The sequence below is a fragment of the Silene latifolia genome, chromosome 2, assembly GCF_048544455.1.
Source record: "Silene latifolia isolate original U9 population chromosome 2, ASM4854445v1, whole genome shotgun sequence".
Lineage (NCBI taxonomy): Eukaryota > Viridiplantae > Streptophyta > Magnoliopsida > Caryophyllales > Caryophyllaceae > Silene > Silene latifolia.
In genome coordinates, this window is record NC_133527.1 from 194,211,729 (window position 1) to 194,239,239 (window position 27,511).

At 36.8% G+C, this 27,511-nt stretch overlaps 2 protein-coding genes across 2 annotated transcripts; one reads left to right on the forward strand and one right to left on the reverse strand.

Annotated features, from left to right (window-relative positions):
* The first annotated feature begins 11,647 nt into the window (after window positions 1-11,647).
* LOC141644160 (protein GAMETE CELL DEFECTIVE 1, mitochondrial) lies at window positions 11,648-16,400 on the forward strand. The gene is made up of 3 exons (XM_074453633.1): window positions 11,648-12,285; window positions 15,564-15,753; window positions 15,911-16,400. The coding sequence occupies exons 1-3, from the start codon at window positions 11,762-11,764 to the stop codon at window positions 16,091-16,093; spliced, it is 897 nt and encodes a 298-aa protein (XP_074309734.1). The 5' UTR covers window positions 11,648-11,761; the 3' UTR covers window positions 16,094-16,400.
* Window positions 16,401-19,577: 3,177 nt separating this feature from the next.
* Window positions 19,578-22,474, reverse strand: LOC141644161 (F-box/kelch-repeat protein SKIP11). Its single transcript, XM_074453634.1, has 3 exons — window positions 22,102-22,474; window positions 21,579-21,664; window positions 19,578-21,476 (listed from the first exon to the last, which is right to left on the reverse strand). The coding sequence occupies exon 3, from the start codon at window positions 21,276-21,278 to the stop codon at window positions 19,941-19,943; it is 1,338 nt and encodes a 445-aa protein (XP_074309735.1). The 5' UTR covers window positions 21,279-21,476; window positions 21,579-21,664; window positions 22,102-22,474; the 3' UTR covers window positions 19,578-19,940.
* Between the last annotated feature and the right edge of the window lie 5,037 nt (window positions 22,475-27,511).

Genomic DNA, 27,511 nt, shown 5'->3' on the forward strand with positions numbered 1-27,511 from the left:
TTTCCATGGGATAGATATGACAAGTCGCTTGATGAGAAGCTCGAGGCTAAGGAGAACGCCATGGTGGAGAAGGCCAAGGAGGCGGTGAAGGCAAAGATTGAGAAGGAGGCGGCCGCGGAGAAAGCGACTCTTCCGAGAGGGCTAAGGCGGCTAAGGAGGAAGTCGAGAGAATGAGGGCGGCCGATGACGCCGAGGCCAAGCCGAGGCCGCTAGGAAAGCTTTGGGTTGCCTATTGAAGAAGATGCGCTACCGCCATCGTCGATGGTAAGCAAGACACTTGGCGAGGTTGCTTGATGAGAACAAGTTTACGAGACACTTGACTCCTCACACACCATCATGTCGCTTGATGAGAACAAGTTTCTGACAGATCCGCTTCAGATTGTTCGGGGCCGATCGTTAAGCCCTTCCTCCCCGCCATCTTTTGGTGCTTCAAATGACATAATTGTAGCTTTTGCTTTTCTCTTTGTATTTTGTATCCTTTGGTAGGCTGTTATCTCCATTCTTTTCGCCCGCAAACCGTTATTATAAATAAGAGTTCGTTTCTTTTGCCTTGACATGGCCGAGGTCTTTTCTCATTCTTGTCCGAGTTGCCCTTTTATGTTATTAGTTGAGCGTCTCTTCTTGTTTGAACCTTGGCTTAGCCGAGGCGATTTAGAGTGTGCATCTCAACTGTTTTTAACGCTTTTAAGGCATTTTGATTTGTTTATCGATCGCATTGACTGGCGCGATCGCCATGAGTCGCTTTTCGATGGAGATCGCCGCTCTTGTCGATTACGATGAAGAGTCGGCGTCGGATAGCGTGTTACGCGGCGTCTACCACTTTCGGTGATCGCCAAGCGTCTACAATTTGGGGTGACCGCCACAAAGACTACATTTCTTCACGGGGAACACCGCTCTTGTCTATGACGATGTGTGAGTGGCGTCCGGATAGCGTGTTACTGGCGTCTACCACTTTAAGTGATCGCCAAGCGTCTACTATTTGGGGTGATCGCCACAGCGCTACATTTCTTCATAACGATCGCCGCTCTTGTCGAATCGACAGATGAGACGGCGTCGGCCATTAACGATCGCCGCTCTTGTCGAATCGACAGATGAGACGCGTCGGCTTATTAACGATCGCCGCTCTTGTCGAATCGACAGTATGAGACGGCGTCGGCTTCATTAACGATCGCCGCTCTTGTTTAATCGACAAGATGAGACGGCGTCGGCTTATTAACGACGCCGCTCTTGTTAATCGACAGATGAGACGGCGTCGGCTTATTAACAATCGCCGCTCTTGTCGAATCGACAGATGAGACGGCGTCGGCTTCATTAACGATCGCTTGCCGCTCTTGTCGAATCGACAGATGAGACGGCGTCGGCTTCATTAACGATCGCCGCTCTTGTCGAATCGACGAAAGATGAGACGGCGTCGGCTTCATTAACGATCGCCGCTCTTGTCGAATCGACTTGAGTATGAGACGGCGTCGGCTTCATTAACGATCGCTGCCGCTCTTGTCGAATCGACGAGTATGAGACGGCGTCGGCTTCTTTATTCCATTCAGTGATTTGTGGGAAAAATGGACATCTTCATGGGAGACTTTGTCGATTTTACATTTGATATTAACATGCGTCGGGATGCCCACAGCTGTTTTGGGCACCTCCGGCGCTACACAAGGTCTATCAGTTTCCTAATGCCTTATCTAGAGGCGCTGTTCCCCCGTCAGCCGTCGGTCGCATCCATAAGGTCGCCCTTCGGTTGTGAGGATGAGCTTTTCCCCTTCTCCGACTGCTTCGCCACTTTGAGGGATTGCATGTTGCATCCTCTGGCGGATATCTGGATGTTGACCACCTCGTCCTTCTCGTCTTTGGAGACGAGCTTATGCGCTTTCCCCCGGTCCGAGACATACATTAGTGTCAGGGCTCGGATGGACATCACTGCGTCGGCATCGCTCGGAAGTAACTCGGCCTATTAGGACGTTGTAGGCGGATGAGCCGTTGATGACGACGAACTCGGCTAGGACATTCTTGGCCGCATTCCCTTCGCCGAACATCACCGGTAGTTTGATTGAACCGAGGGGTACCAGGCCGCCCCGGAGAAGTCGTATAGTGGATGGGTGCAAGGGCTCAAGTCCTTGATTCTCGGCCGAGGTCGTGTGGAAACACTCCCGAACATGATGTTCGTGTAGGCGCTCGTGTCTATCGGACATCTCTTCACTAGGTGGTTGGATATGTCCGGGTTGACTACGAGTGGGTCGTTTGTGAGGGGCGATGACTCCTCGTAGTCCTTCCCTCCAATAGTCATATCGGGAATCTCGGGGCGGTAGTCGCCGCGTTGGGCACAAAGTTGATGGCCCGATACGGCTCGTTCAAGTGCCGTTTGTGCCCATGAGCCGACCCACCGTTCTCGTTACCTCCGATTACTACATTGATAACTCCTATCCGTTGGAAAACGGATGTCTTATCGAGCCGCCGGCATCGTCTTCGGCCTTTGGCCACATACTTGTCCGTGCTCCCCTTCCGGATTAGCTCTTCAATGGCATTCTTCGATGATGGCGAGTTGTCGATGAGGTGGCGGCGCAACCGTGGTACTCGCAGATCGGTTTGAGTCACCGTCTCCTTTCGGTTTGGGAGGCCGTTCCCACTTCTGGCCCTCGTTTCTGCTCAGGGCGAAGACCTTGGCGGCCGATGCAACCAGAGGGGTTTTGTCATGGTAATGCCTTTGGTAAAACATTCCCGAACTCCCCTCGGCGCCCGTCGGGCCCCCTTTTCTTGGCGGATCTATCAGACCGTGACCTGTTATTGTCACGGCGTTTATCATCGGATCGTGACATGTTATTGTCACGGCGCCTCTCATCCGGACTATCATCCCGGCGGCTTTTCCTCTCTGAGGGCTCGGCCTCGCTGGGGCCTACCCAGGTCTTGTGGTAATCTTCCACCTTGATGGCCTGGTCGGCCATCTTCCTCGCAGCGTCTAGGCCAGGCCCCGTGCTTGATGAGCTCGTCTTTTAAGTTTCCCTTTGGGAGGCCCTTCATCGTCAGTCTGGCGCCGCCGATTCGGGATTGATTTCCCGAATCTGCTGGACCTTGCCGTCGAACCTCTTCATATAGCTTCGTAGAGACTCGTCCTCCTTCTGTTTGATAGTTAGGAGGTCCGACGTCTCCACGACCGTCCTTTTGTTGCAAGAGTACTGGGCTAAGAAGGCGTCCTTTAGGTCGGCGAAACAGTATACCGAACCGTCGGGAAGCCCCTTGTACCAGTTTTGAGCCATCCCATGCAGAGTCGTTGGGAAAACTCGGCACCGGACCTCATCAGCTGCTCCCATACCGACATGTAAGACTCGAAAGCCTCGGCGTGGTCGGTTGGTCGTTGTCTCCTTTGTATGTGAACGCCGGCAACTTCGACTTGGTTGGTACGGCGGTGTGTCAGGACATAATTGCGAGGGTTTGTTTGACCACGTGTCGGATGACACGCGGCGACCGACTCCTCGCGTTCCTAGTCCGGCTTCTCTCCTCGTAGCGGGAAGGACTTCTTCTCCGGCTCGGGCTTCTTCTCCGGCTCTCCGAGTCGGGCCGCTGGTTCCCCGGGGTGTGCCTCGTCGGTGTTGCGGCGGCGATGTCCTCTCCCGAGTATGAGAAGGACTTACGTTTACCACGACCACTTTGGGCTCCTCCGGCGTCTTGGTAGGGTCTGCTTCTCCCGGTGCTCCGTTCAAGTTTCTTGGAGTCACGTTCGGGCCCCGGCCTCTGGGACGCTTCCGCCGCTCGTGTCGGCGTGCCCATGTGAGGTGGTGTACTCCCAATTAGGTCCAGGAGTGTCTTCGGTTTCGCTACGTCAACCACTGTCCCATGATGGTGACCTGGTTGGCGGACGGCGGTGTGTCCGGTATTATCGGCATTCCGAATTCCGGTTGGACTATTCCGCCGGTGGAGGGTTGCACTACTCCAGAATGGTGAAATGTATCATCTTGGTGTAGCTCGGTTTCGTCGGTCACGACTACTTGTTGTTTCGACATCTTAGCTTTTTGGGTGGGTTTTTTGTGTTTTTGTTTTTGTTGTTTGGGAATGAATGTGACTAGCTTCTAGTTTGCCTTTCCCACAGACGGCGCCAATTGTTCCGGATATGATTCCAGAGCAGGTGTTTGTTACCACTCGTAGCTAGTAGAATGATGTCCTTACTTGAATCCTCCTTGCGGTCTCCTGAAACGATGAACAAACTGAGGGCTCGGCTTTGGCCGAGCGTACTCACTCCGACGCTCAAGTCAGTAAACTTAGAGAGAAGTTGTTGTAACTTGGCTAAGAGTGTATTGTAGAGAGATAAGCAAGATATTACCAGATGAACAGTGGTTATTAGGTCAATTTGTGGATCCTCTCCTCAATGAAGGTTGAGGAGTATTTATAGGCTTTTACCTTTTGTCACGTAGTGGCCAAGTGGCTATCGGTGAAAAAAGCGTTATACCCTCGGCCGATGGACTGTGTGGCGGAGCTCGCCGAGGGTCTTGGATATGAGTACGCGGATTTGTGTCCCGGTGCCGGTTGTCCGCCGAGACCTAGGTGACAGGCCGATGGGCTTCACTGGCTAGACTGTCTAAGTCGTTGACTTTGCTGTGAATACCCTTGACCTTGCTCAATGTGTTGACTTGGTCAGCGGTGCAGAATATGCCCCATCACTAATAATACTAAGCATCCTAAACTAATCATAATTAATCAAAACAATAACCATAAACCCTAATTAATCAAAAGTAAAATTAATTAAACAAACCTTATATTAATTAAGAGAAGGAGACAAAGGAAGGGAGCGGCGGCGGCAGGAAGGGGCGGCGGCGGCGGCGGAGGAAGGGCGGCGGCGGCGAAAAAAAAAAAAAAAAAAAAGAGAAAGGGGAAAGGAGAAGAAAGGGGAAAGAAGAAGAAAGGGGAAAAGGGACAAGGGAAAGGAGAAATAGGAGTGATTTGGGAAATAGGGTGGTGGTAGGAGTGGTGGTGGTGGGAGTGGTGGTGGTCTTTTTTGAGGGAGACGGAGTTTTGGGAGTGAGGGAGACGAAATAATTGATGAGCGATAGTGAAGGAGAAGGCTGACGCTGCAGCCCGTATAAAGAATTCCTGCGACGGATTTCCCGTCGCAAACTTAAAATAATAATATTTCCTGCGACGGAATTTCCGTCGCAACATTAAAATAATATTATTTTTCCAGCGCCTTTAGAGGTGTACAGCTGGACACTTAGAAATGTCTGCGACGGAAATTCCGTCGCAGAAAATATTAGTATTTTAATGTTGCGACGGAATTTCCGTCGCAGCATTTAATATTATTTTAATATAGCGACGGAAATTCCGTCGCAGATATTCCCGCCATGTCAGAAAATTTGGCGGTATGGGAAAATAAGCTGCGACGGAAAGTCCGTCGCAAATCCGTCGCAGAGTTTAAGGCCCGTCGCAATGTCCGTCGCAGGTTTAAATTTGCTACGGATTATTATTCCGTCGCAGCGTGTCCGTCGCATCGGAGCTTTTTTTTTTGTAGTGTACACACATTGAGTAGATTCAATGGTCAATTCTTTAGATTGGATTCTATTTGGATTGGGTACTGGCGTCACAAAGTAAGATTGTGTTGTGGTAATTATTTTGAATTCGGTGAACTTAAAACTCTGGTTAAGATGTGTCTATGGCATGATATCAGAGGCTTAAATTACTCTGAAATCAATCCGAAGATCCAATCCTTTTAGACTGATATTTTCACATTATGTACAATTTAAGCATAAGCTAAGGTAATAAGGTATTGTGGACATGTGTATATGTGCATTAATGCATTATTCACATTTCAATCTACAAGGTTCTTTTCAAAACAGTCATATATCAAACTTATGTGTTATTTTTGAGTTTCATTATAATTTTTTATTCTCAATATTTATATAAATGAGCTTATAAGTTTTACGATAAACCTCATAAACTTACGCTAAAGCTCAGATACTTTATTAAATAGTTCAAAAACTACCCAGCAATTGTAGGCTCCGTTTGGCACGACATTGCAGGTACCTTATTTGACCAAAGTAGCTTATCTGACCAAAATTTCAGCTACCTGATTTTTTTCCAAGTGTTTGGCAAGTAGCTTATTTTGTCAAATAAGGTACCTGAAATGAAATGCTACCTCAGGTAGCATTTGAGAAATCAGGTACCTGAAATGACTTATTTTCCATTTTTTACCCCTTTATTCTATAATATTAAATAATTTCCATATCCCTCTACGTCATTTTACCAAAATCAGCTATCTTTTCAGCTAGTTTGTCAAACACATTTTTATATAATCAGTTACCTTATCAACTCCTAATTTTCGTAATTTAATTTACCTTACCGATTCTCTTTAGGTTTTGATTAATTTTTCGATTTTATTACCTTTTCGGGTTTTGATTCTTTTTCGAGATAGTTTACCAAACAGAATTTTAAAGTGTGATCTGCAGATTTCTGGAACATTTTAATTTAAATCGGACGATCTAGTTCAAGTTCAAATCCATTTCGACAAGTCATACTTTTAAGTTTCAAGCAAACTAAAATTGTAATCGGGTAAGTTTTACCGAGTCTACCTACGTGATTGGTCTCTATGACTGACTGACAGGAACAGCCGTACAAATGAGGGAATCCAGGAGAAGGTAAGATATAAAGAGGGTTAAATGCAGAGTACTGTAAGTCTGTAGTGTAGTGAAAGCTACAGTAATTTCCAATTAGAAACACTGTAGAAACATCACCCGTGCACCTGAAATTATGATGATCATGCTCAATTTCCGTCACGCACTTTATTGTTTTCTCTCCTGAATGATGATGCCACAGGCTTGACTTGACATACATTTGCAGTAGTCTGGGATAAATATAGATATAAAGTTTAAACCATACATTTGTAGTACACTCATCATCGACTTATAAATAAAGAAGAGTACATATATGCTCTTATTTAACACATGACAACTCTCAGACTCACTGCCTTTCAGGTGCTGCCTTGCCGTGCAGGTGTGTGTCTCTATATTGTGTCCCCACCACTTGTTACAAAGATGTAAAACCAATAAGTTTTGTTTAAGTTTAAAACAAGTCAAATACATGCCGCCTGCATAAATAAAGATAACTTTTTTGCTAATATCTAGGCATTTTTTACAAAAATGTAAAATCAATAAGTCGGGCATTAAGAACATAGGTTTATCAAGAGGTTTATAGGTACCCATGAGCACTTAGATCAACTGGCAAGGGGTTGTTCTAGCTTAATCAGAGGTCTCGTGTTCGATCCCTGGAAATGCAGCAGTGTTAAAACTAATGAGGGAGAGCTTTACCACCCTAGTGGTCCTACCCGGCTCGAATCCAGATTAAACCGGATGGTTCACACAAAAAAATCAAGAGGTTTGTATGATGAAAGTGTGCATAATTTTAGAGGTTTGTCTACAATTTTTTTATTGTTGGACATGAGTATTGAGTTTCATAGATAAGAGGGGTTACTATTAGAATTACGGAGAATTACCTAGACCATTCTCAAAGACTTTTTTTAGTATTGTTGTTAATAGAATTTCCTTATTACGACTGACGACACTTCCTAATTGTGAATATTTGAATTAGATTAGGAAAACAATTATATGTGAATATTGTATTTTCTTAAGATATATTAGAAAACTATATCTCTTATATTATTATAAATAGACGTATAAATAGACATCTTGATCTTGTATTTCATTGTTATTCATGCAATTTCTCAATAAAACCTATCTTTCCAATAGTTACAATATCGGAAAAATGGTGATTGACACTCATAACTTTGTGCAATTGTGAAATAATTAACCCTCACAACTTTCAATTTGAATGATTGAGCCCATAACTTACATAATACGGAGTAAATGAAATTAAACCCATTTATCAAAATCTCACGAGAAATTAAATTAGATAAAATAAAAGTAAAAATATTTTACGAAAATTAAACAATTTATTATTTTTATATGAAGTAGAAATTTTTCAAGAAAAGAAAAATAATAAAGCAAAGTGTTAACCTAGACGACTAAAAGACGATATCTAACATAAAAAAAAAAAGCAACTAGAAATTTTGTAGATTAATTTTCTTCCCGTACAACCTAGACTAGAAAACAGATTAAGTTATGTACGCATGTCTCGTTTTAGATTTGTTGTCCGCAACAACGTCACATTAGTCATTTTTTCCCAACCCGAAGTCGACATTTACATAAAAAGGTAAGTTGTTTCAACGTTAACTCGACCCATTTAATTTTTGCAACTTAACCCGATTTATTTAAGTCATTATTGTTAAGCATATCATTTTCATTCTTATTAACCCGTAGAACCCGTTAAAAATTAAATTACTTAACATCCTTTATCTATAAAAACTGAAGCCAATAGAACTCTCCTATTGGTCCATGGTTTTTTAAGGATTAAAAAGAAAAAAAAAATGTAGGACCCCCCTGTTCATCTTACAAATTTAATTACCCTCACTCATATATTTCACTTGATTTGCTTTTCTTTTTCTCCTTTTCAAACTACTGAGTTTACGATATTTTAATTTTAATTTTAGCTTTTTTTATAGTTACATATTATACATATATACTTTCCTAAAATGTTAGGAATACATCTGAATGAAACCAATTAAAAAAAAATTACAAATTATTTGTACTGGTTTTCTTATTGATATGTACCCAAATAACATTCCTATAAAAAAATGCAAGTCTCGATAAGAAATTAAAGCACATTCATATAATTATAATTCATAATGTTAATAAATATACAAAATTTAGCAAAATTTGAAGAAGATTCATATAATTATAATGTTAAAAAAAAATACACATGGTAAAGATTTTAATGATTATAAAAAAGTATCAACACTAATTTTCTTATCTTAAAAAAAATCACAAGTCTTACAAAGCATTGTTATGAGACAAAAACATTTATTTAGTAATCAGGCATCAACAATATCATATTTACAATTTCAATACCATCATTTGGATTTAACATTTGAATAAAGAAGTTCAATTCATTATATGTGGTTACAATAATAAATAAGAGCCCCGATTAAATTCAATACCGTCTCTATGGACAATTTATAACGATATTGAACACTTAACATCTGTTGTTATGACCCGTGCATTTTTTTGCACGGGTGTAAAACTAGTATTATGTAACTCAATAACACAAACATGATGATTTAAAAAAAAAAATAGTTAGTTAGATAAATCACCGAACCAATCACCCAACCTACTTCAATTAATCTCAAATCTACTAAAAGAATAGGAGAAGCTCCAAAATTTCCCGCCTAAATATATTTCCTAAAATTAAGCTTAGTATTATTAGCATATACTATATGCATAATGGGTTATAAATGTGCATAATCTTTTAGATTTAAATATTTATCATTTAATATTACACATTATGAAAAAAAATTACAATAAAAATTATTTGACTGTTTATGATAAGAAGATGCGGCTAAAAAATATGTTAACAATTATAAAATAACATCATTAATTTATCGAAAAAAAGAAAAACTTTCATTAAAATACTCATTTTTCCACTTAGTTTTTCCACCCAGGTGATACTTTAATATAAAATGTCTGCTAGTTAATTGATCTCACTATTTATAATTATTAGTCTTATACACCCTCCAATTTTATATTTTCTTCCCCTTGTTTGTGGGCACGGGAATTAAGGAGAGAAATAAAATAAGAGTAAAAAGTTGGGTGGGGTTTGGTGGTTGGAGAGAGGGATAGATAATTATGAGTTAAATAAGGAATGATGAGGCCAAAACATTAAGAAAAGTAATAAAATATGAGTAAAAGAGTTAGGTGGAGTTTAGTGATAGGAGAGAGAAATGAATAAAATAAGAGTAAAAGTTTCCAAAATAAGAAAGGGGAAGAAAACCTGAATAATCCGTTTTAGGAAATAGGAAAAAAAAAATATAGAATAGGAGGGAGTACAATATTTACCTCCTAATCAATATTATAAATTAATTCCAGAAACCAAGGGACTTCAATGTAATTAAAGAAAGTTATAGAAATTAATTATACTATATAGTTTTAAATCACTAGCACCGTGTGATGGACCCAATTAAGGGATCTCAATGCAAATATTTTATAGTTTGGGTTAAAATTAAATTATATAGAAGCTTGGTAATTTTCCTAAACATTTGTAAGAGACTAAAACATGACCAATTTCCTTAAAATAAAATAATCAATTAAAATAGTCAATTTACTTAAAATAAAATAATTAATTAAGATGGTCAATTTCGAGGAGACTAAAAGAAAGAAGATGCTTGGTAATTTTTCTAAATATTTATTGAAGAGTAGAAGATGGTCAATTTCCTTAAAATAAAATAATTAATTAGTATAAACATGCACACTTATTGTATTAATTATTATCATCATAAAATTATATATTAAATTTAAAATCTATGCAATTTTATTAAACTTTATAGGTTATTAGATGTATAGAGATGTTAATTATTTAACATACAAAAATATAATATAAGTAGGTTATAAATAATTCAAGTTAGATTCCATAATATATAATATTGCATAATTCTTTCGATTTGATTTAATGCATATATGTAATATATTTATATAAATATATAATCCCCTTAAAATTGCATGCCTAAGTAGTAAAAGTAATTTCGTAGTAAAGAAAAGAATCGTAGTAACATTGGATATAGTTATATGATAGTAATCACTCATTTGAATAGTAAAAGTAACAATATTATCAGCGAGATTAGTGAAAGTGGTAGAAACAACACCGGGAGTAGTGAAATAATCAATATTAATGCGTTAATAGTGAAAGTAAATTATCAATATTAATGCGGCAGTAGTGGCAGTAATAATAATTACGGCGGAAGTAGTGAAAGTAACAATGATTACGAGCAAGTAGTGAAATGTTATTACTATTGTTTCATTAATAAGAGTAAAATATTAATAGCGGGAGTAGTGAATTTGTCTCAAAATTTATTTCGTCGTAATTTTAGAATATGTCATAGAAAAATATATTAATGATAAATTTATGGATTATGCAACTTTAAGTAATTTTATTTAATGAAAAAAAAATAATGGTAAGTAGAGGTAGCCCGGGCGAAGCCGGGCACCAATACTAGTTAATTATATACCAAAAATATTAATGATAGTTATAGTTACAATTTTTTCTAAATTATTGTTTAGCTTTTACATGATCAAAGCAAATTCTATGCGCTTTCAAAATAGAATAAATATTATTATTGTCAAATTTTCTTAACACTTATATATAAAAATAGGGAAATGATAAAGGGCTGTATTTAAGGAGCCATAAAAGGAAATAAATCCTTAATATTTGTATTAATTGCATTGAGTAATGTGTAATCTACTCCTAATTCTTAATTCCTAAGTTAATACCTTATATAGAAGGTATTAAATGCTTAAATACAGCCCTTCCTAAGGGCTGTATTTAACATTACCCATAAAAATACTGCAGTTTTACGCGGGATTAACACTACTACTAATACATTTTACATACGAGTAAATAAAATCTATTATTCGTGAACCACATTAAAACCCCCACGCTATTTTAGATTGGGATTAACACTAGTTAAAAATACCGCGTCTTTGCGCATGATTAACCCGACTCATGTTTAACCCAAGCATTCCTAGTTTCCTCCTCCTCAAGTACTGAACCGTCATTGTAGTCAAAAAAAGAAAAAAAAAAATACTGAACAGTCAACACTAATTAAACTTCTACTCCTAAAAACTCTCTCGACTCTCATCACCCGACACTTCACACTTCGACCTTTCCACAAACAAAAATGCTCCACCGCATCGCCGCCGCAACATCTCCCTTCCACCACCGCATCTCCGCCTCAACAACCACCATCCTCCGCCACTTCTCCACCAGCAACAACAATAACCCCAACTCCGACACCTGGAACGACGCCTGGGAAACCGCCTGGCTCCCGGACGACACCTCCCCAACCTCCATAACCACCGCACCATGGGATTCCGTCACCCCCAACGACGTCGTTTCACTACCCCCAGACGCCGACCCCGATACGACGGCGTTTATATCCGACATGAACGAGAATTGGGACGAAAGGCGACAGCGAAAGCCAAGGCAAGGGCAAAGAGGGAAGAACGATGAAGATGGTGATAATAAGGATGGAAATAATGGTGGATTGTATAGTTTGGAGAATGTTCAGAAGGATTATCGATTGAAGAAACAAAGGATTCATGCTTCTCTTTGGGCTCATGAGATTGATAAGATACAGGAAGCTAAATTGGGTGTTGATGGTGGTGCTGATGATCTTGATAAATTGCTTGATAGTTGTTCTGAGTATGTGTTTCGGGCTTCTTTCTATTTTCGTCTCTCCATCATTTGTTTACCTTTGATTAGTACTATGCTTTATTTCTGTTGTGGTATTGTGTTCGATTAATAGGTTCTCCGTCTTGATCATTTGTTTAGCTTTGATTAGAATATCTTCGCCGTAAACTTAAAAAAAAAAAGGTAAGTTTTGGGGTGCACGCCATGTGCTTGATGAAATGTCTGAGAGAGGAAAGTTTGCTCCGACTTTTGTTAAGGGTAATTGAGCTTTCAAGAAGCTAAATTGAGTGTTTCATGTGGTACCGATGATCTAGAAAAGTTGCGTCATTGTTGCTCTTAGGGGGTGTTTGGTTCAACTCATAAAGGTATGAGGTATGGGTTTGGAATGAGCCAAACCCATACCAAGTGTTTGTTTGGCAAAAATCTAGGTTTCATACCCATACCTCAAACCCATGAGGTATGGGTTTCTCATACCCAAGGGGGAGGTGGGTATGAGATTGATACCCATGGGTATCAAGTAAAAAAACCAAAAAACATGAAAAAACCTTAAATGGAACATTTTAAATGAATTTTTTTTTTCATTTATTTGATCAACTCTTCATTTTCATGATTTTTTAGTATAAAAAATAAATATTTTTAATGTTGTATTTTAGATTTTTTCAACTTTCATGAAGTTCGATCTCATTCCACCCAAAATTGAAACAAACACATGGTATGTGGAATCAAGTTCCAAACCCATACCACCCGGGTATGATTCCTGATTCCAAACCCATACCCACGCGCGAACCAAACACCCCCTTAGTATGTTTGTTAGGCTGCCACCTATGTATTGTGCTGTTGTGTTTGATTAATTCGATTGTTCGTTTTTGGCGTGCACACCAAATGCTTGCTTGAAATGTCTGATAAAGTAGTAGCGCGGGAATCAAGGGGCAATCAGGGGTGCCCTCAGAGACAATGAACAATTTCAAAATCTAGTGCTCTAGTTTTCTTTATTGCATACTAGTTTGCCTCCAATTTTTTTTCATCCCTAGCTATAAATCTTGGTTTCCGGAGAAGGGTTTGTTTGAACTTCGGTTCTAGAGATATTGAGCTTTCAATTTTGATTCATGGAATCATGGGTTGTTTTCTATTACTAGGAATGCTTTGATTGTGTATGCTTTCCATTGCTTGCTACGGGTTGTTTGGATTGTGTGAGAGGGATGAGATATTAATTTGAGCTTGTACGTGTGTTTAGCCTCTCATGCTGGAAGCTGTTACTAGTTGAATGTGTGGAATTGCTATGACTTAGACGATCACAAAGATTTTTGGCTACTGTTTGAAGCTAATTCATTGCTATTTTGTATGTACTCTGAAATTATAACATCCGTGGTAAATGCTTTTTTTCTGACTTGAAATGATTGATAAGTTTACTATTTGGGAAATAAATAACAATAGTAATTTATGTGCTTTTGGCTGCGAATATGAGAGGGTAGAGAATTGAAGGACGAAATGGTAAAGCAAAGAGGGAGGAGACAGCAGTAAATTTGTATTTGTTTGTTTTAGAGGGAAAGGAAGATAATAGGCGGGGAGAAAATCGAGTGGTGTGGTGTAGAGATCAGATAGTTGGATGAGATGGGCTGGCCGAGATGATAACTAGATTGAGGATAGTTTAGAAAGCCTAATTCAGATTGTTGTCGGGAGTTGTTGTGCTTCATATCATGCGTATGGTTTAGTTTAGCTATGCTTTGTGAAAAGACCTTTTAGTTAGAGTCTGATGATTTCGTCATTTGTGTTGATGCTATTCTCTTATTATGATTCTTTGAAGCTTAGACAATCATGGCTATTTCGTTAATAGTTTGGTTATTAATGACGTCAGTAGCTATGGCTCCTAACGTTTCATGATGTCCAAAGGCATAAATGTCGCTCGTTGAGTCGTTCTAAACAAATTTAGGGTAATTGAGCTTTCAAGAAGTTAAATTGAGTGTTTCTGGTGATACGGATGATATTGAAACGTTGGTTGATAGTTTCTCTTAGTATGTTTGTTGGGCTTCTTTCTATGTATTGTGCTGTTGTTTGATTAGTTCGATTGTTCATTTTTGGTGTGCACCAAATGCTTGCTTAAAATGTTTGACAGAGTAGTAGCGGCGGAATTAAGGAGCTAGCAGGGTGCACCCTCCGAGAGGATTAATAATTTTAAAATTTTAGTTAGAATTTTTAAGCTTTTTCTCAATTTACTACATTGCATTAAGAGTTTGCCCCAAATATTTTTCAGCCCTAACTATTAGTTTTGATTTCTGCAGAAGCTTTTGTTCTGAGTTCTATTTTAGAGAGATTCACTTTTCAATTTTAATTCATGAACTGGGTATTTTGGATTATCATGGGTTGTTTTCTATTATTAGGGATGTGTCGATTCTGTGTGCCTTCGATTGCTTGTCACGGGTTGTTTCGATTGTTTGAGCTTCTACATGAATTGTTAGGACTTATAAGGATTTGGAAGACATTTGCCTACTATTTGAAGTCAATTCTTTGCTAGATGGGATATTCTCTTTCAATTATAACCTTAGTGGCATTTTCTTATCATCTGATGCTCGATAATTGATATTTTCACATTTGGACATGAATGACCATACATATTTATGCGCTTTTATCTGCGAATTCGGAAGGTAAGGGAAGCAAGAAAGGGTAAAGCAAGGGGAGATGACAGTGATGTTGTCTTTGTTTGGGTTAGACTAAAATGAAAATAATAGGTGGGAGAAAATCAAATGATGTGTGAGAAATCAAATAGTCAAATGAGATGAGGTGGGCTAGCTGAGATGATGACTAAGTTGAAGTTAGTTTGAAATGCCTAATTCGAATTGTAGTCCGTAGTTTGCTGTGCATCTTAGAATATGTATGGTTTGGTTTAGCAATATACTCTGCAAACAACCTTTTTTGAGTCTCCAATAGTTTAATGTTGGTGCTATACTCTTATTATCAATTGAAGGTAAGTAATGGTTATTTCATGATGTCCAAGACATGAGTGTCACTCGTTGACTCGTTCTATAGCCATGGAACCTGCCCTGGCCTCTCTTCTAAAAGAAAAGGTGTACATGAACACATTTTCGAGGAATTGGGTAGGTGAAAATGTGCTTGAGTTTTGATTTTATCTTGGTGTATTCAGCACCTGTTTTGTTTAAGATTGTAGTATACTGTTCTGTTGAATCTGTTATTGTGTATCATATCTCTCTTTCTTTTCTTGGAGACTGTGTTTACTCGTCTGAAGTTATACGAAGTGTTTGGCAGCAGGTTCTTACCTAAGTATGTAATTGCAGGATATTCGACTCTCCTAGCAACGATATAAATAACCCGAAAGTCCCTAGCACTTCTGAGTTTAAGAATAAGCCTGATGGCTGGGAATCATTGACCAAAGCCGAAGATGGCAGTGTATGGGAAATGTCTCAGAGAGAGGAAGACATCCTTTTGCAGGAATTTGAGCGTCGAATGGCATTTTGCAAGTTTCAGGTAGGTACATAAACTCATATATCAGCGTGATCAGTGGAAAAGCGCATTCATCACATCTATTTATCCTTGTATCGTAAATACTCTCTTATAATAGGTTAAACATCTAATGATTATCGAGGACTATTCTAATCGTGCCTCCTCGTATGCATATTTGCAGATAGCAAGTTTCATTAAGACACACATATTTAGCAGGAGGAGACCCATAGACGGATGGAAATACATGATTGAAGTGATAGGACCCAATGCCCAGAAAGGCAAGGGTAGTGTTTCCCGGTTGCCAAGCCTCGCTGACCCGGCAACTCAAGCATTCACTGAAGATAAAAAGAAAACATACCGTTGAAGGATGACAGATGCAACCAAGAAGACTGAGAACGAGATCTGCAAGGCGGTCATTGTTTACGGTCATTGGTGAATCTCTGGTTCCTACGCATGTCTTCAGCTACACATATTATCGACATTGTAGCCTTACTATTGTATGTTTCAAAACTATGCATTGGGTATCTTAGAAGACGGGCTTACAATATGAGCGTGAAAGGAGTTCGAGTGGCACAAAAAGAAAATACATCTCCATTTTTTTTCGACTATTTGTAAGGAGTTACTCAACTTCGATATGTTTTAATTATCGTAATATATCGTATTATGATAAACATTATTAGTTATGTATTCAACGATTTTTTTAGACGTTTTTTATTAGCTAAACTTAGTTACTAAATACTCCCAAAACCAGAATAAATATATGTGAATATGATCATACATTCATATTATAAAAAAAACGGTTAGTTATGTATATCGACGACTTTCTTCTCGCCAACAAGAGTTGGTCCTAATGGTAAAGAATCGACCTTCCGAGTTCCGGCCATGAAGTCATGGCCTCATGGGTTTCAATTCCCATTGCGTTAAAATATAGTCTTGATGGTTGGACTGGATAAGGGCTACCCTTGAACCTAGGCCGTGCAAGAGTGGTTCATACTCCGTATGAGGGACGTAGCTTTGAGAGGAAGCATTGGTTTTAGGCCAAAACTTTAAGGTAACCCCACTAATTTAGGGTTGGTAATTTCTGAGATGATGTACAGCTTTAGTACTGAATCAAGGCCTCAACCAAGAGCAACCATGTTATAAAGATTTTGAAGATCATCATGATTATTGTTGCCTGCATGTTAAGAAAATCACCAATTTTCATTGAAGACGGATATTTTTAGTCCCAAGCTTAAAACGGGTTAAATATCGTTATTTTAACGATAAAATGTGACCATTTTAATGACAAATTGTTATAACTTTAGAAAATTGTTCTGGTAACTTTTTATCTAAAAATAGTTACATTTTCGTCTTAAATGGTCACATCTTACCCTCTCTTTAGCTTGTGACGAAATGTCAACCTGAATGACGAAAATGCTAATAGTTTAATACTCCTTTTTGTCATAAATCCTCTTGATTACTCCTTTACCTTTCCTTTATTTGAATATCTCGGTTATTTCTTTATGTATCTGTTTTAAGTATGTATATATATATATATATATATATATATATATATATATATATATATATATATATATATAGACTGATGTTGTTGTATCTTCACAATCCAAATTGCTTTCTCATTTTTTATATTTTCCCTAATCAGTCTCCTCTAAGGCGCATTCTTTTTGGACTTCAAGTCACTTAATTTAAGTTAACTTCAGATCCTATAAGTTCGATTCGATTCGATTCGAGATCCTATAAGTTCGATTCGGATCATGTAAGTTCGATTCGATTCGAGATCCTATAATTTTGATTCGATTCGAGATCCTATAAGTTGATTCGAGATCCTATAAGTTGATTTAGTTCAGATCCTATAAGTTCGATTCGAGATCTTATACTCACTTAATTTAAGTTCGATTCGAGATCCTATAAGTTGATTCGAGATCCTATAAGTTTAGTTCGAGATCCTATAAGTTCGATTAAGTTCGAGATCCTATAAGTTGATTAAGTTCGAGATCCTATAAGTTCGATTAAGTTTAGATCCTATAAGTTGATTCGATTGATTCGAGATCTTATAAGTTGATTCGATTCGAGATCTTATAAGTTTGATCCCAAAAAAAAGCGCCTAAGACAGAAATATCTCTTTTTATTTTACCGATAAAACGAGTTAAGTACTACACTATTAAATAGACAGACAAACTTTTGTTATTTCGGATTATACTTTTGTCACATTCATTTAAGCAAGTACTACTTAACCCGTTTTAACTATAAACCGACAATTTCCGTGTTACATAACATATCTCAAACAAACTTAAAAAAATGACTGGTGACTGGAGTTGTGAGGGAGTAGTATCCAATTATTAAGAAGCGAGTCAAAAAAGTAAACAACCAAAAGTAGATACCATTGACGTTTGACAATTAACAGAAGAGAAACAAGAGCACGTTCAGGAACTGCTATTGGTTACTAGTCATAGTACAATTTAGTTTGAATCTATCTTACTGATCTACATGACAGTATGACAGTGTGTTTGTACTTAGATTAATAATTTATTAAATAAATTATAATGATATTTTAGTCAAAAGTAGGAAAATCTCAACTTCTGTCATTTTCACTGCACCTAATTCTGTACTAATTCTAGAAAAACAACCCCTCTGATTATTTTGTACGCAAACTCCACAAAAAGCCACAACACTGCAACCAACACCACTCTCTTTGGTTTTCCGTAAATTCTCTGTGACGGAAAAATGTGACTATTTTATGATAAAATATAATCCTGATACCTGAGAATTGTAGATGGTTACTTTTTAGCAAAAAAAATGTCACACTTCCTCCGTCACAAGAGAGACCAGCTTTTGGTTACCTTTTGGTGTAAACAGAAGCCGAATAAGGCGCTAACCAATAACGAACCTAAGTCGTAAAAACGAGCATATGACCAATAACTTTATCAACTAAGCTAATTGATACGAAGTATGCAACTTTAGTAGGGGTGCGACATGGGTCTTTCCCAAAAGGTCAGCTGTCCTAGTACTACTTCTGTGTTCGACTTTCACCAATCATAGAGGAACCAAACCATCTACAATCAATCAAAACCATCAATGTTCGACTTGCTGAGAGCTACCCGTACTTATTTACCTCGAATTTTTAGAATAGATGATATTATAAAAGATAATATGACCGGAATTCCATGAAAACTCACCAGAAATGACAGAAACAACATAACTGAAAAATACCAAAACCGAATTTAAGTACATAACTAAAATGATCCGACTTGCACCTAACCCAAATGACTCGTTTGTCACGTGTAGTTCGGTAGGAGAAGTGACATTATGAGTGGAGTAACAAACCAAAAGGTAGGAGGAATTCAGTACCAAAAATACCATTCCAAAAGCTAATATGTTAGGCCGGTACCGAAAACAGCATATGCTATTTTCCCAAGAATATCCACACAAATAATTGAGCAAAAGTCCCAAAACTAACTAAGAACATATGCACATGACACCAGCACATAGGAGTACTTGTTATTCCTAAATGGTGAAAAGGAATACCAATCGGTTTATACACACGTTTCATCGGACACCACATATCGCAAATTTGCAAGCATAATAGAATTCTCCAGAACGTCAAAGAATTCGCACAAAACTAGAAATGAATTTTCAAAAAGAACACATTGGTATAGAGTAATAATATACGCAACAGCTAGAAGCGAGAAAAAATAGGGTTGAAACTCGGAACAGAACAGTGAGCATAACAAAATCAATAATACAATAATTAAGAATCAAGATATAATAATTGATTTTTTTTCCCTGCGACAATGGCACAGTAATAAAGATCAGGAAACTCGTATATATAGATGTGACAAAAAAAAGGCTATAAAATGTGATTTTAATAAACCTTCTCAAATGTTAAAATTATTGAAATCTGTTTCTGTGCTACACAACGATGTCTGGTCGAGTTTTTTTCTTAATTAATCAACCACGGAGGGCGAGAACAAATTGGAAGAAATATTTATCCTCTGAAATTAAAGGGAGGACACCCCCCAAAACCTCCTAAGAGAAACAATTCAAATGAATCTCGAGTAAAAATCAGAACTTCCCCCTCTTGTCATCCCCACCAAAGCAAAAAAATTAAGAAAAAAAAAATAAGCAACGCGAAAAATTACCCATCAGCATCAATTTCTCTGCTCATGGACAAAACATGTCTTGAATGAGTAGTCGTTGACCCGAATACCTTAGCACCCCATCACTGCGCAATTATAGACAAAGCTTCCGGACTGGATCTTTCCTAGCATGCGCCATTCAGGAGGACCCTCGCTAGGGACCCACGAGTTAACCTCTATGACTCCTCCCCCATGACCCCTGAGTCCACCAATAACAATCACACGCTTGCCACAAGCCCTAAAGGCTAGACCCCACCCATTCATTGAACCGGCGCATTCAGGTAACCTCCCAATAACGGCCCAAGACCTAGTTTTTTTATTATACTTTTTCACCTCCATGTCAGCATAGTCAGCAGCATACAACTGGTTATCTACAACAGCAATCAGTGGTGGGGCCTCGGCTGGGGAGGGGGCGTAGTTTGCGGGATATTTCCCGGGAGACATGTCGGGAATCTCTTTCCACGTCCTCGTCTTCAGGTCAAACTCTTCGCCACAAGTTAAAATCCTAGTATCATTACCCCCAATCCCACCGATCACATAGAACTTTCCGTCCATAAAAAAGCCTGAACACATCTTTCTTGGTTTAATCATACTAGGAAGAGTAACCCAAGTATGATTCTCGGAATCATAAAGTTCAGCCGAACTAAGGATGTTCCCAGATGAATCACAACCCCCAGCAAAGATCGCAATCTTACCAAGACTAGCAGACCCAAATAAACATCTCGGAAAATTCATGCTCATGCCAGATGACCATGAATTAGTTAAGATACTGTACTTGTATATCACATGGGACATTAAATCCTTCCCAAAGACAAGAAGTTCGGTGCCAACAGCCAGAGACTCCTTATCTGAACACATAAAGCATTCGTTGGAATTCATCCTAGGCAATTGCATCCAACGTCGACTAGTCGGATCGAATGCCACCCATTCAAGGAGGCGGCAAGAAAAGTAAACCCAATGCTCGATCACATTATTTTGCCTCCTTAATTTATACATGTCACCGCTTTTTATCAAAGAGCGGAAACTTCGGTTCAAAGAGGCAATTGAACCATAATTGACCCTCGAGCAACTGAGGAGACAATTAATAGTCATATCACGGCCTATAGGGTTTATTAAGCAATCCATGTCAGCTTGTTCATCAGCTTGACTTTGGCTATTATTAGTATGATCTACAGGAGTAGCAAGAGTTAATGAAAGTCTATCAAACTCATCTCTAGAAAGTATTTCCTCACGGTCACACCCCCGAGATGCTTTCCTAAACCCTTCTTCCTCTTCAAGATTGAGCTCCAATTGACGTTTTCCATTGGAATTTTCGACTTCAACTCGGTAAGCCATATAAGTCCACTTCGTTTCTTGCTCACAAGAGCTCGGTAATGCTCTTGAAATCAAGGAGGATCTTCCTTCCAACATTTCTAAGCTTATTCAACCCAATGAGGGTAACAACACCAATTTACAGCAAACAAATCCTTATTTAATCCAATACCCAAATCCAATCCAATCCAATCAAATCAAATCCAATCCAATCGAAATCAATCCGATATTCTCTATACAATGAATCAATGAGTAAACACATACAGCAAATTGAGTTGCCCAAATTGCCAAAAATACCTATTAAATTGACAAGTTCAATGCATATGAGTATAATCAATCTACCATTCATCATTTGAGAAGAAACAAATAAAAATCAGACAAATAAAGAAGAGAACTTACCAATCTACAATTAGTAATCAAATTTGGAGCTGTAAGAATTCTTCATCTCTATGCTTTCTTCCACCAAATTGACATTAAAAAATTCCCTGTACCCATCATGAACAAAAAATCAATTCTTTCAGTTACTTTCTTTAGGGAAATGCTAGAATACCAATTAAACAACAACGATAACAACATTACCCCAGTGCCTCAATAGCTCTCGCAAATTGCGAGGTAAGGGGGTCAGATGTACAACCAATGCAAACATTGAAAACCCAATAAAATTATATGAAAACCCAATTCAAATACCCAGATAATAAACCAAAAACAGGAGGCAGATCTCTCAAATTCAGATCAAATAATCACACACCCAATTAAAAAAAGAACCTAAAATTTCTCTAAATTAACAAGAAAATCCCAAATCTCTTAAACAAAAACAGCAATTGGGTCAAATTAGATCTACCTAATCAGAAAAATCCAACCTTTTTTTTATAATAATTAACAAGAATTAGAACAAAATAATGGATTGAATTAATAAACCCACCTCAAAAAGACTGCAGAAAGATTGAAACTTTATGTGTATTTGGATTGTTTCTCATATTATTGTGATTGAAGGTGATGAATTAGTGAAGAAAGGAAACTTATGTTCTTCATTTTCTCTCTCTAGATTATTGTAATTAGTACTATGATTATGATTAAGACAAAATGGCATGGCAATTAATAAGAGAAATGTTTGTGTTTTATTTATATTTGTTTGATTTGTGTATGTGTTTTTGTTTTGTTATCTAAATCTGTGTTTTATTTAGTTTGGAAATTGAGTTAAAGTTGAAGATGTTATTGGGTGTTTATCTACTGGTAGAATGGTAGATGTATAGAGAGAGCTAGAGAAGGAAGAGACGTGGAGCTAACAAAGAATTGATGCAACAGGGATGTTCTTTACTTAAATTAAAGTCGTGGATTGGGAGTTTTGGGATAGCAAGCGGGTTTTGTTTAAAAACGTTTTAACTTATGTCTCTCATATACTTTTTTTGTTCGTCTTACACTCTTACCTAAATCGATTGGAGGATTTACGAGTTATGAGGTTCTTAATCGGAAAATTTTGCGCAGTAACATGTACGATGGTTTTATATAGATCGTGTACTTGTATAGGTAACTTCAGGATTTATTATATTTCCTCCATTTCATTGAGTTGTTTAGATATTACGTTTTGGGGTGTTTCATTTGATTGTTATGTTTTTACTTTTGGACAATTTATGAACTTGTAAATGACCTTAGTTTTAGTTAATCAAAGCTCACCTTTTTACTTTTTAGACAATTTACAACATTTTTTTTTTGATTAGGTGAGAAAACTAGGTTGATCCTCTAGGGTAGGACCAACCTATCTCATCCTTTCGAATGAGGGAGGTAAGTTGAAGCCACCGGCTATCAAACCACCTCGAAAGAGTTGGAACATGAATGTCCAATAGAAGCCATGAAGTCGGCAACCTTGTTGGCTTCACGAAAGTAATGTTTAATTATCACTTCATTGAAAAAATGAAGGTCTAATTTCACATCCTTGGTAATACTAGAAATTTCACAATGAATTTGCCAAGTACCTCGAATTGAGTTAATAACATATAAATTATCACCCTCCACAATTAACTTTGAGATTCCTAAGTATTTAGCTGCTAAAATACCTTCTTTTAAAGCGAGAGCTTCCGCAACAAGGATACTATTGGATCCGCACTTTTTTGCTCCCAACAAAACGACTTTACCATTGTGATCTCTTATAAAACAATTTACAACATGTCTCCATCTATTTTAAGCTCTCCTACGGAGTAAAAACTAACACAAAAAGCAAATGTAAACAACTCAATATAATTGAGGATGTATTAGTTATTGTTTTGTGTTATGTTTTCAATTCAAGCATATGCAATTTTTGTAAATGAATAAAAAATAAAAATTATAAGAATTGTTTTTTCTCTTTAATATTTATGAAAGTAAATGTATCTGATATATTTTCTTATCAAATAAAATGCATCATACTCTACAAGATTATGGAGAGTACTGAGTAACTAAATGAAGGTCAGTATTATTGTATGGGAGAATGGGACATAAATCACCACTCAAACTATCATATACGTAGTCTCAAAATCTTTCGTATGAACAGATGTCAGCTAGCATATAACTAATAAAGTCATAATAGCTGTGATACTTATGACTAAACAAATCCCGCCAACAACATGTTACTCTTGTAGCTCCTTTATAAAAAAAACAAAAAAAATGTCTTTTATATGCATTGTTGGTAAATAAGATACTTCCTCAATTCAACTCCACTCTACCTATTTCACTTTTGTACACTATTCACAATTGTGTGTTTAATTTCGATTTTCTCTGGATACGTAAGTGGAAATATATTCATGTGGGATCTTATTTGATTCGTCTTTACGAGTATATTAAAAATATCTAACTTTTATATTTTTTGCAAATACGTAGCTAACGATATTTAACTCGTAAAACACGCGTTGACAAACGTGAAAAAAGAAAGTGGTAGAGTGGAGTTGAATGGAAGAAGTAGTTATTACAAGGGTCAAAAACTTTTCAATTGATTAAAAGGTTAATTATTCTTATAATAAGTGTTCAAGTTGAAGATAGTTAGATGATGGAAGTTTTGTTTGACCTCTATAAGAAAGAAATTAGGTGGCTCCTCTAGGATTAATATGGTCAAAATTACAAATAATCCCACGGCCATACTCAAAAGTCAGCAATACTATTTGTCAAAGCAGCCAAGCAAGCATGCACAACTTGCATTAGAAACTATACTAAATTATTGTGTTTTCACCCATGATTCGCAACTCGTAGGTAAAACAACAACAATAGGTGTTGTTTAAGACACAGATATTCGTCTTAAGGATACATAAAACGGTCTTATATACATTAAACAAATCTTTTGCTATTGCCATTGCATTCTACTTTTATGCTATTATAATACTTGACCGTCTTAAATTTAAGACGGATATTGTCTATCTAAAATGAGAATTTGTGAAACAAGAAAGTTACACCGGTTTCTATGCTTCGATTTTTGTACATCAATATAAAAAAGTACAGTTATTCTCAAATACAAGTACTTGACAATTTGTCATAAAAAAATAATTAAACTAAAGAATACTCGATATTTGGAACATAAGACCATCCCCAAGCAGAAGGTCACGCTAACTGGGTCACCAACGTTTTAGGCCTTAATCCCATCTTATTTATCTTGACCCACTTTCATCCTCCTGCCAAGGTCACGACCTAGGTCACCAACCCAATCATTTTCCACTTTCCAACATTTTCAATCATTTCCCACATTCTTTATTCCACCAAAACCTCTCTCTTAACTTTTTTTTAATTACTACTCCCTCTATTTTTTAATATATGACGTTTTGCTTTTTCGAGACGAGTCTTTGACTTTAATATTTACAAAAATATATTTGGTAAAAAATTATAAAAATTATACCATTAAATTCCTTATGAAAAATTCTTTCATATGAGTATACATATCACTATATTTAATCATATAATTTGAGAGATATTGAAGAGAAAAGTGTGTGTCTCGAAATATGAGAAAGTCATATATAGAAAAATAGAGGGAGTATTTAGTAACAAATTATTTTTATAAATAAGTTAATTTTCTAATTTTGTATTCCGTAAATATTTTAATAAAATACTCCCTCCGTCTCAATAAATTATTTACATTTGTTTTTAACCATTATTAACCATTTTTTATAATTTGGAATATTAGGCAAAAAAAAAAAAAAACATTTGACGTGTTAACCCACCACCCCCAAACAAGTTCAACTCTTTTACTCCAATAAATAATTACTCTCCTCCCCCAAACACAAATAATCCGTTAATTTTTTCCCCCAAAAAATCTTCATCTTCAACCTTACACTTGCATGCACCGATAAATACCCATCAATATCCGATCTTTTCTTTTGGAATCTGAATCACCACATTTTTCCTCGATTTGGGATTATTTTTGATTTTCGATTTCTTTGATTTGGGATTATTTTCGATTTTCAATTTATATAAACCTATTTTCGGCTTTCGATTTACAAATAAACTTTAATCGCCTTTATTTATTTTCGATTTACAAATAAAGATCATTTTTTTCGATTTGGGATTAATTTTTTCGATCATTTTCGGTAGATTTAGGGTTTATTTTCTGAGTTTATTTTCTGAGTTACTGATGAGGGCAATTTCTTCAAATGAAAGTGATTATTTTCGCCAGATTGATGAAAGTTGATCATTTTTTTTATGAAGGTTGATCGATTTGGGTTTATTTTCGCCAGATCTAGAAAAAAAAAAAAGTTGCTCAAATTATGTCAAAACTAAGTTCATTTTGTAGCTAATTAAAAAATAAAATCATATTGGATATGCTCATATTTTATTTTATTGTGTTTTACTATATAATTGTTGTTTTATCTTTATTATTTTCTTCTCCTTTTGGGAGACAAGATGTGCAGCAGTAGCAAAGCTTTCAAGGATTCCTTTCGTCCTTTTTTTTTATTGTTGTCCTTTTTTTTGTTTTCAACCAATGAGGGACTGCCACCTATCGGGTCACCAACATTCACCACCTTCCCTATTCAAGGTCACCTGGTGCCCCTCAGTTACTCAAGGTCACCAAAATCATCTCCTTAATCCTAGTTTAAGGAGTCATTAGCGTGACCCGGCAAGGTCACGACCCAGTCGGTGACCTTGCTTGGGGATGGTCTAAGTACAATTTGGTAATAAATGTGCATCAGTGCACTATGTCACAAATTCAGTTTTTATATTTATAGGTTAACTTCTATATATACATATTATTATTGACCCCGTGTAATGTATGCACGGTATTTATAAAGTTTCATTTAGTTTTCTTGTTTAGCTACTCATTGTATTTTGATTAGATATAAAAATTAAAATCGTAAGAAGTAATTAAATGAGTATTTTTCTGAAAGTTTTTTTTTTTACTGAGAAATTAATGATGTTAATTTACAAATATTTACTAATAACATATTTTTTAGTGGTAATTTTTTTTTTTTGCGGTATTTTAGTGGTAATTTTTGATCATAAAGAGTCAATGAATTTTTAACAAATATTCCCTCCAACCCAACCCAAACTACCCATTTGACTTTTCACGGTCTATGAAGCGACACTTTAACAACGTTTTTCTTTATTTATATATTACTTTTTTATGTCGAAATTATAATTTTTCAAAACTTCTTTTTATAATAAACGTAAATATGTCAATTTTACGTATAAAGTTTAAAAAAGTGATTAAATATAATCGATGTCAAAATTTAACAAGGTTGACTTTAAAAAGTGAGTGAGTAGTTTGGATTGAATTGGAGGGAGTATTTACTAATAACATATTTTTTAGAGCAACTTTTTATCATAAAAAGTCAATGAAATTTTATCATAAAGTTCTTTGAAAAAAACGGAATTTTTTTTTATCATAGAAAGATCGGAGATAAATTTGTGCATAATGTGAAATATTGAATGTTATGAATATTTAAATACAAAAGATTATATCCATTTATTATAAACCTATCATGTCCATACCTATAGTGTATGTTAAAAATATCAAGCACTATTTTAGAAAATATGTTTTAGGCGAGAAAAGTTGGAGCTTCGCCTATTCTTTTAGTAAATAGGGGATGGACACAACAAAACAAGGCATAGACCTATCAGTCCATGATCTGGACTAAATTATCGTTTTCTAGCATGATAATTCTCCTATAACTTATTGTATTTCAAAGAAAATAGAGTCCAAATTCAAACTATGTAAACAAATTAATCAGCATATTGTAAATGAAACCCTCTCAACATAAGAATTGAGATTTCTTAAATTATTTACAACTTTTTTAGACAGTAAATATGTTAAATTTTCAGAAAACAAAATAAAATAGATACAATCAACACAAACTCGGTCCTATCGCTGATTTAGTTCT

Coding starts and splice junctions, on each gene's coding strand:
- LOC141644161 (XM_074453634.1), bottom strand. CDS start 21,278: ATGTTGGAAGGAAGATCCTCCTTGATTTCAAGAGCATTACCGAGCTCT.
- LOC141644160 (XM_074453633.1), top strand. CDS start 11,762: ATGCTCCACCGCATCGCCGCCGCAACATCTCCCTTCCACCACCGCATC. Junction 12,286..15,563: donor TTGCTTGATAGTTGTTCTGA/GTATGTGTTTCG, acceptor ATGTAATTGCAG/GATATTCGACTCTCCTAGCA. Junction 15,754..15,910: donor TGGCATTTTGCAAGTTTCAG/GTAGGTACATAA, acceptor GCATATTTGCAG/ATAGCAAGTTTCATTAAGAC.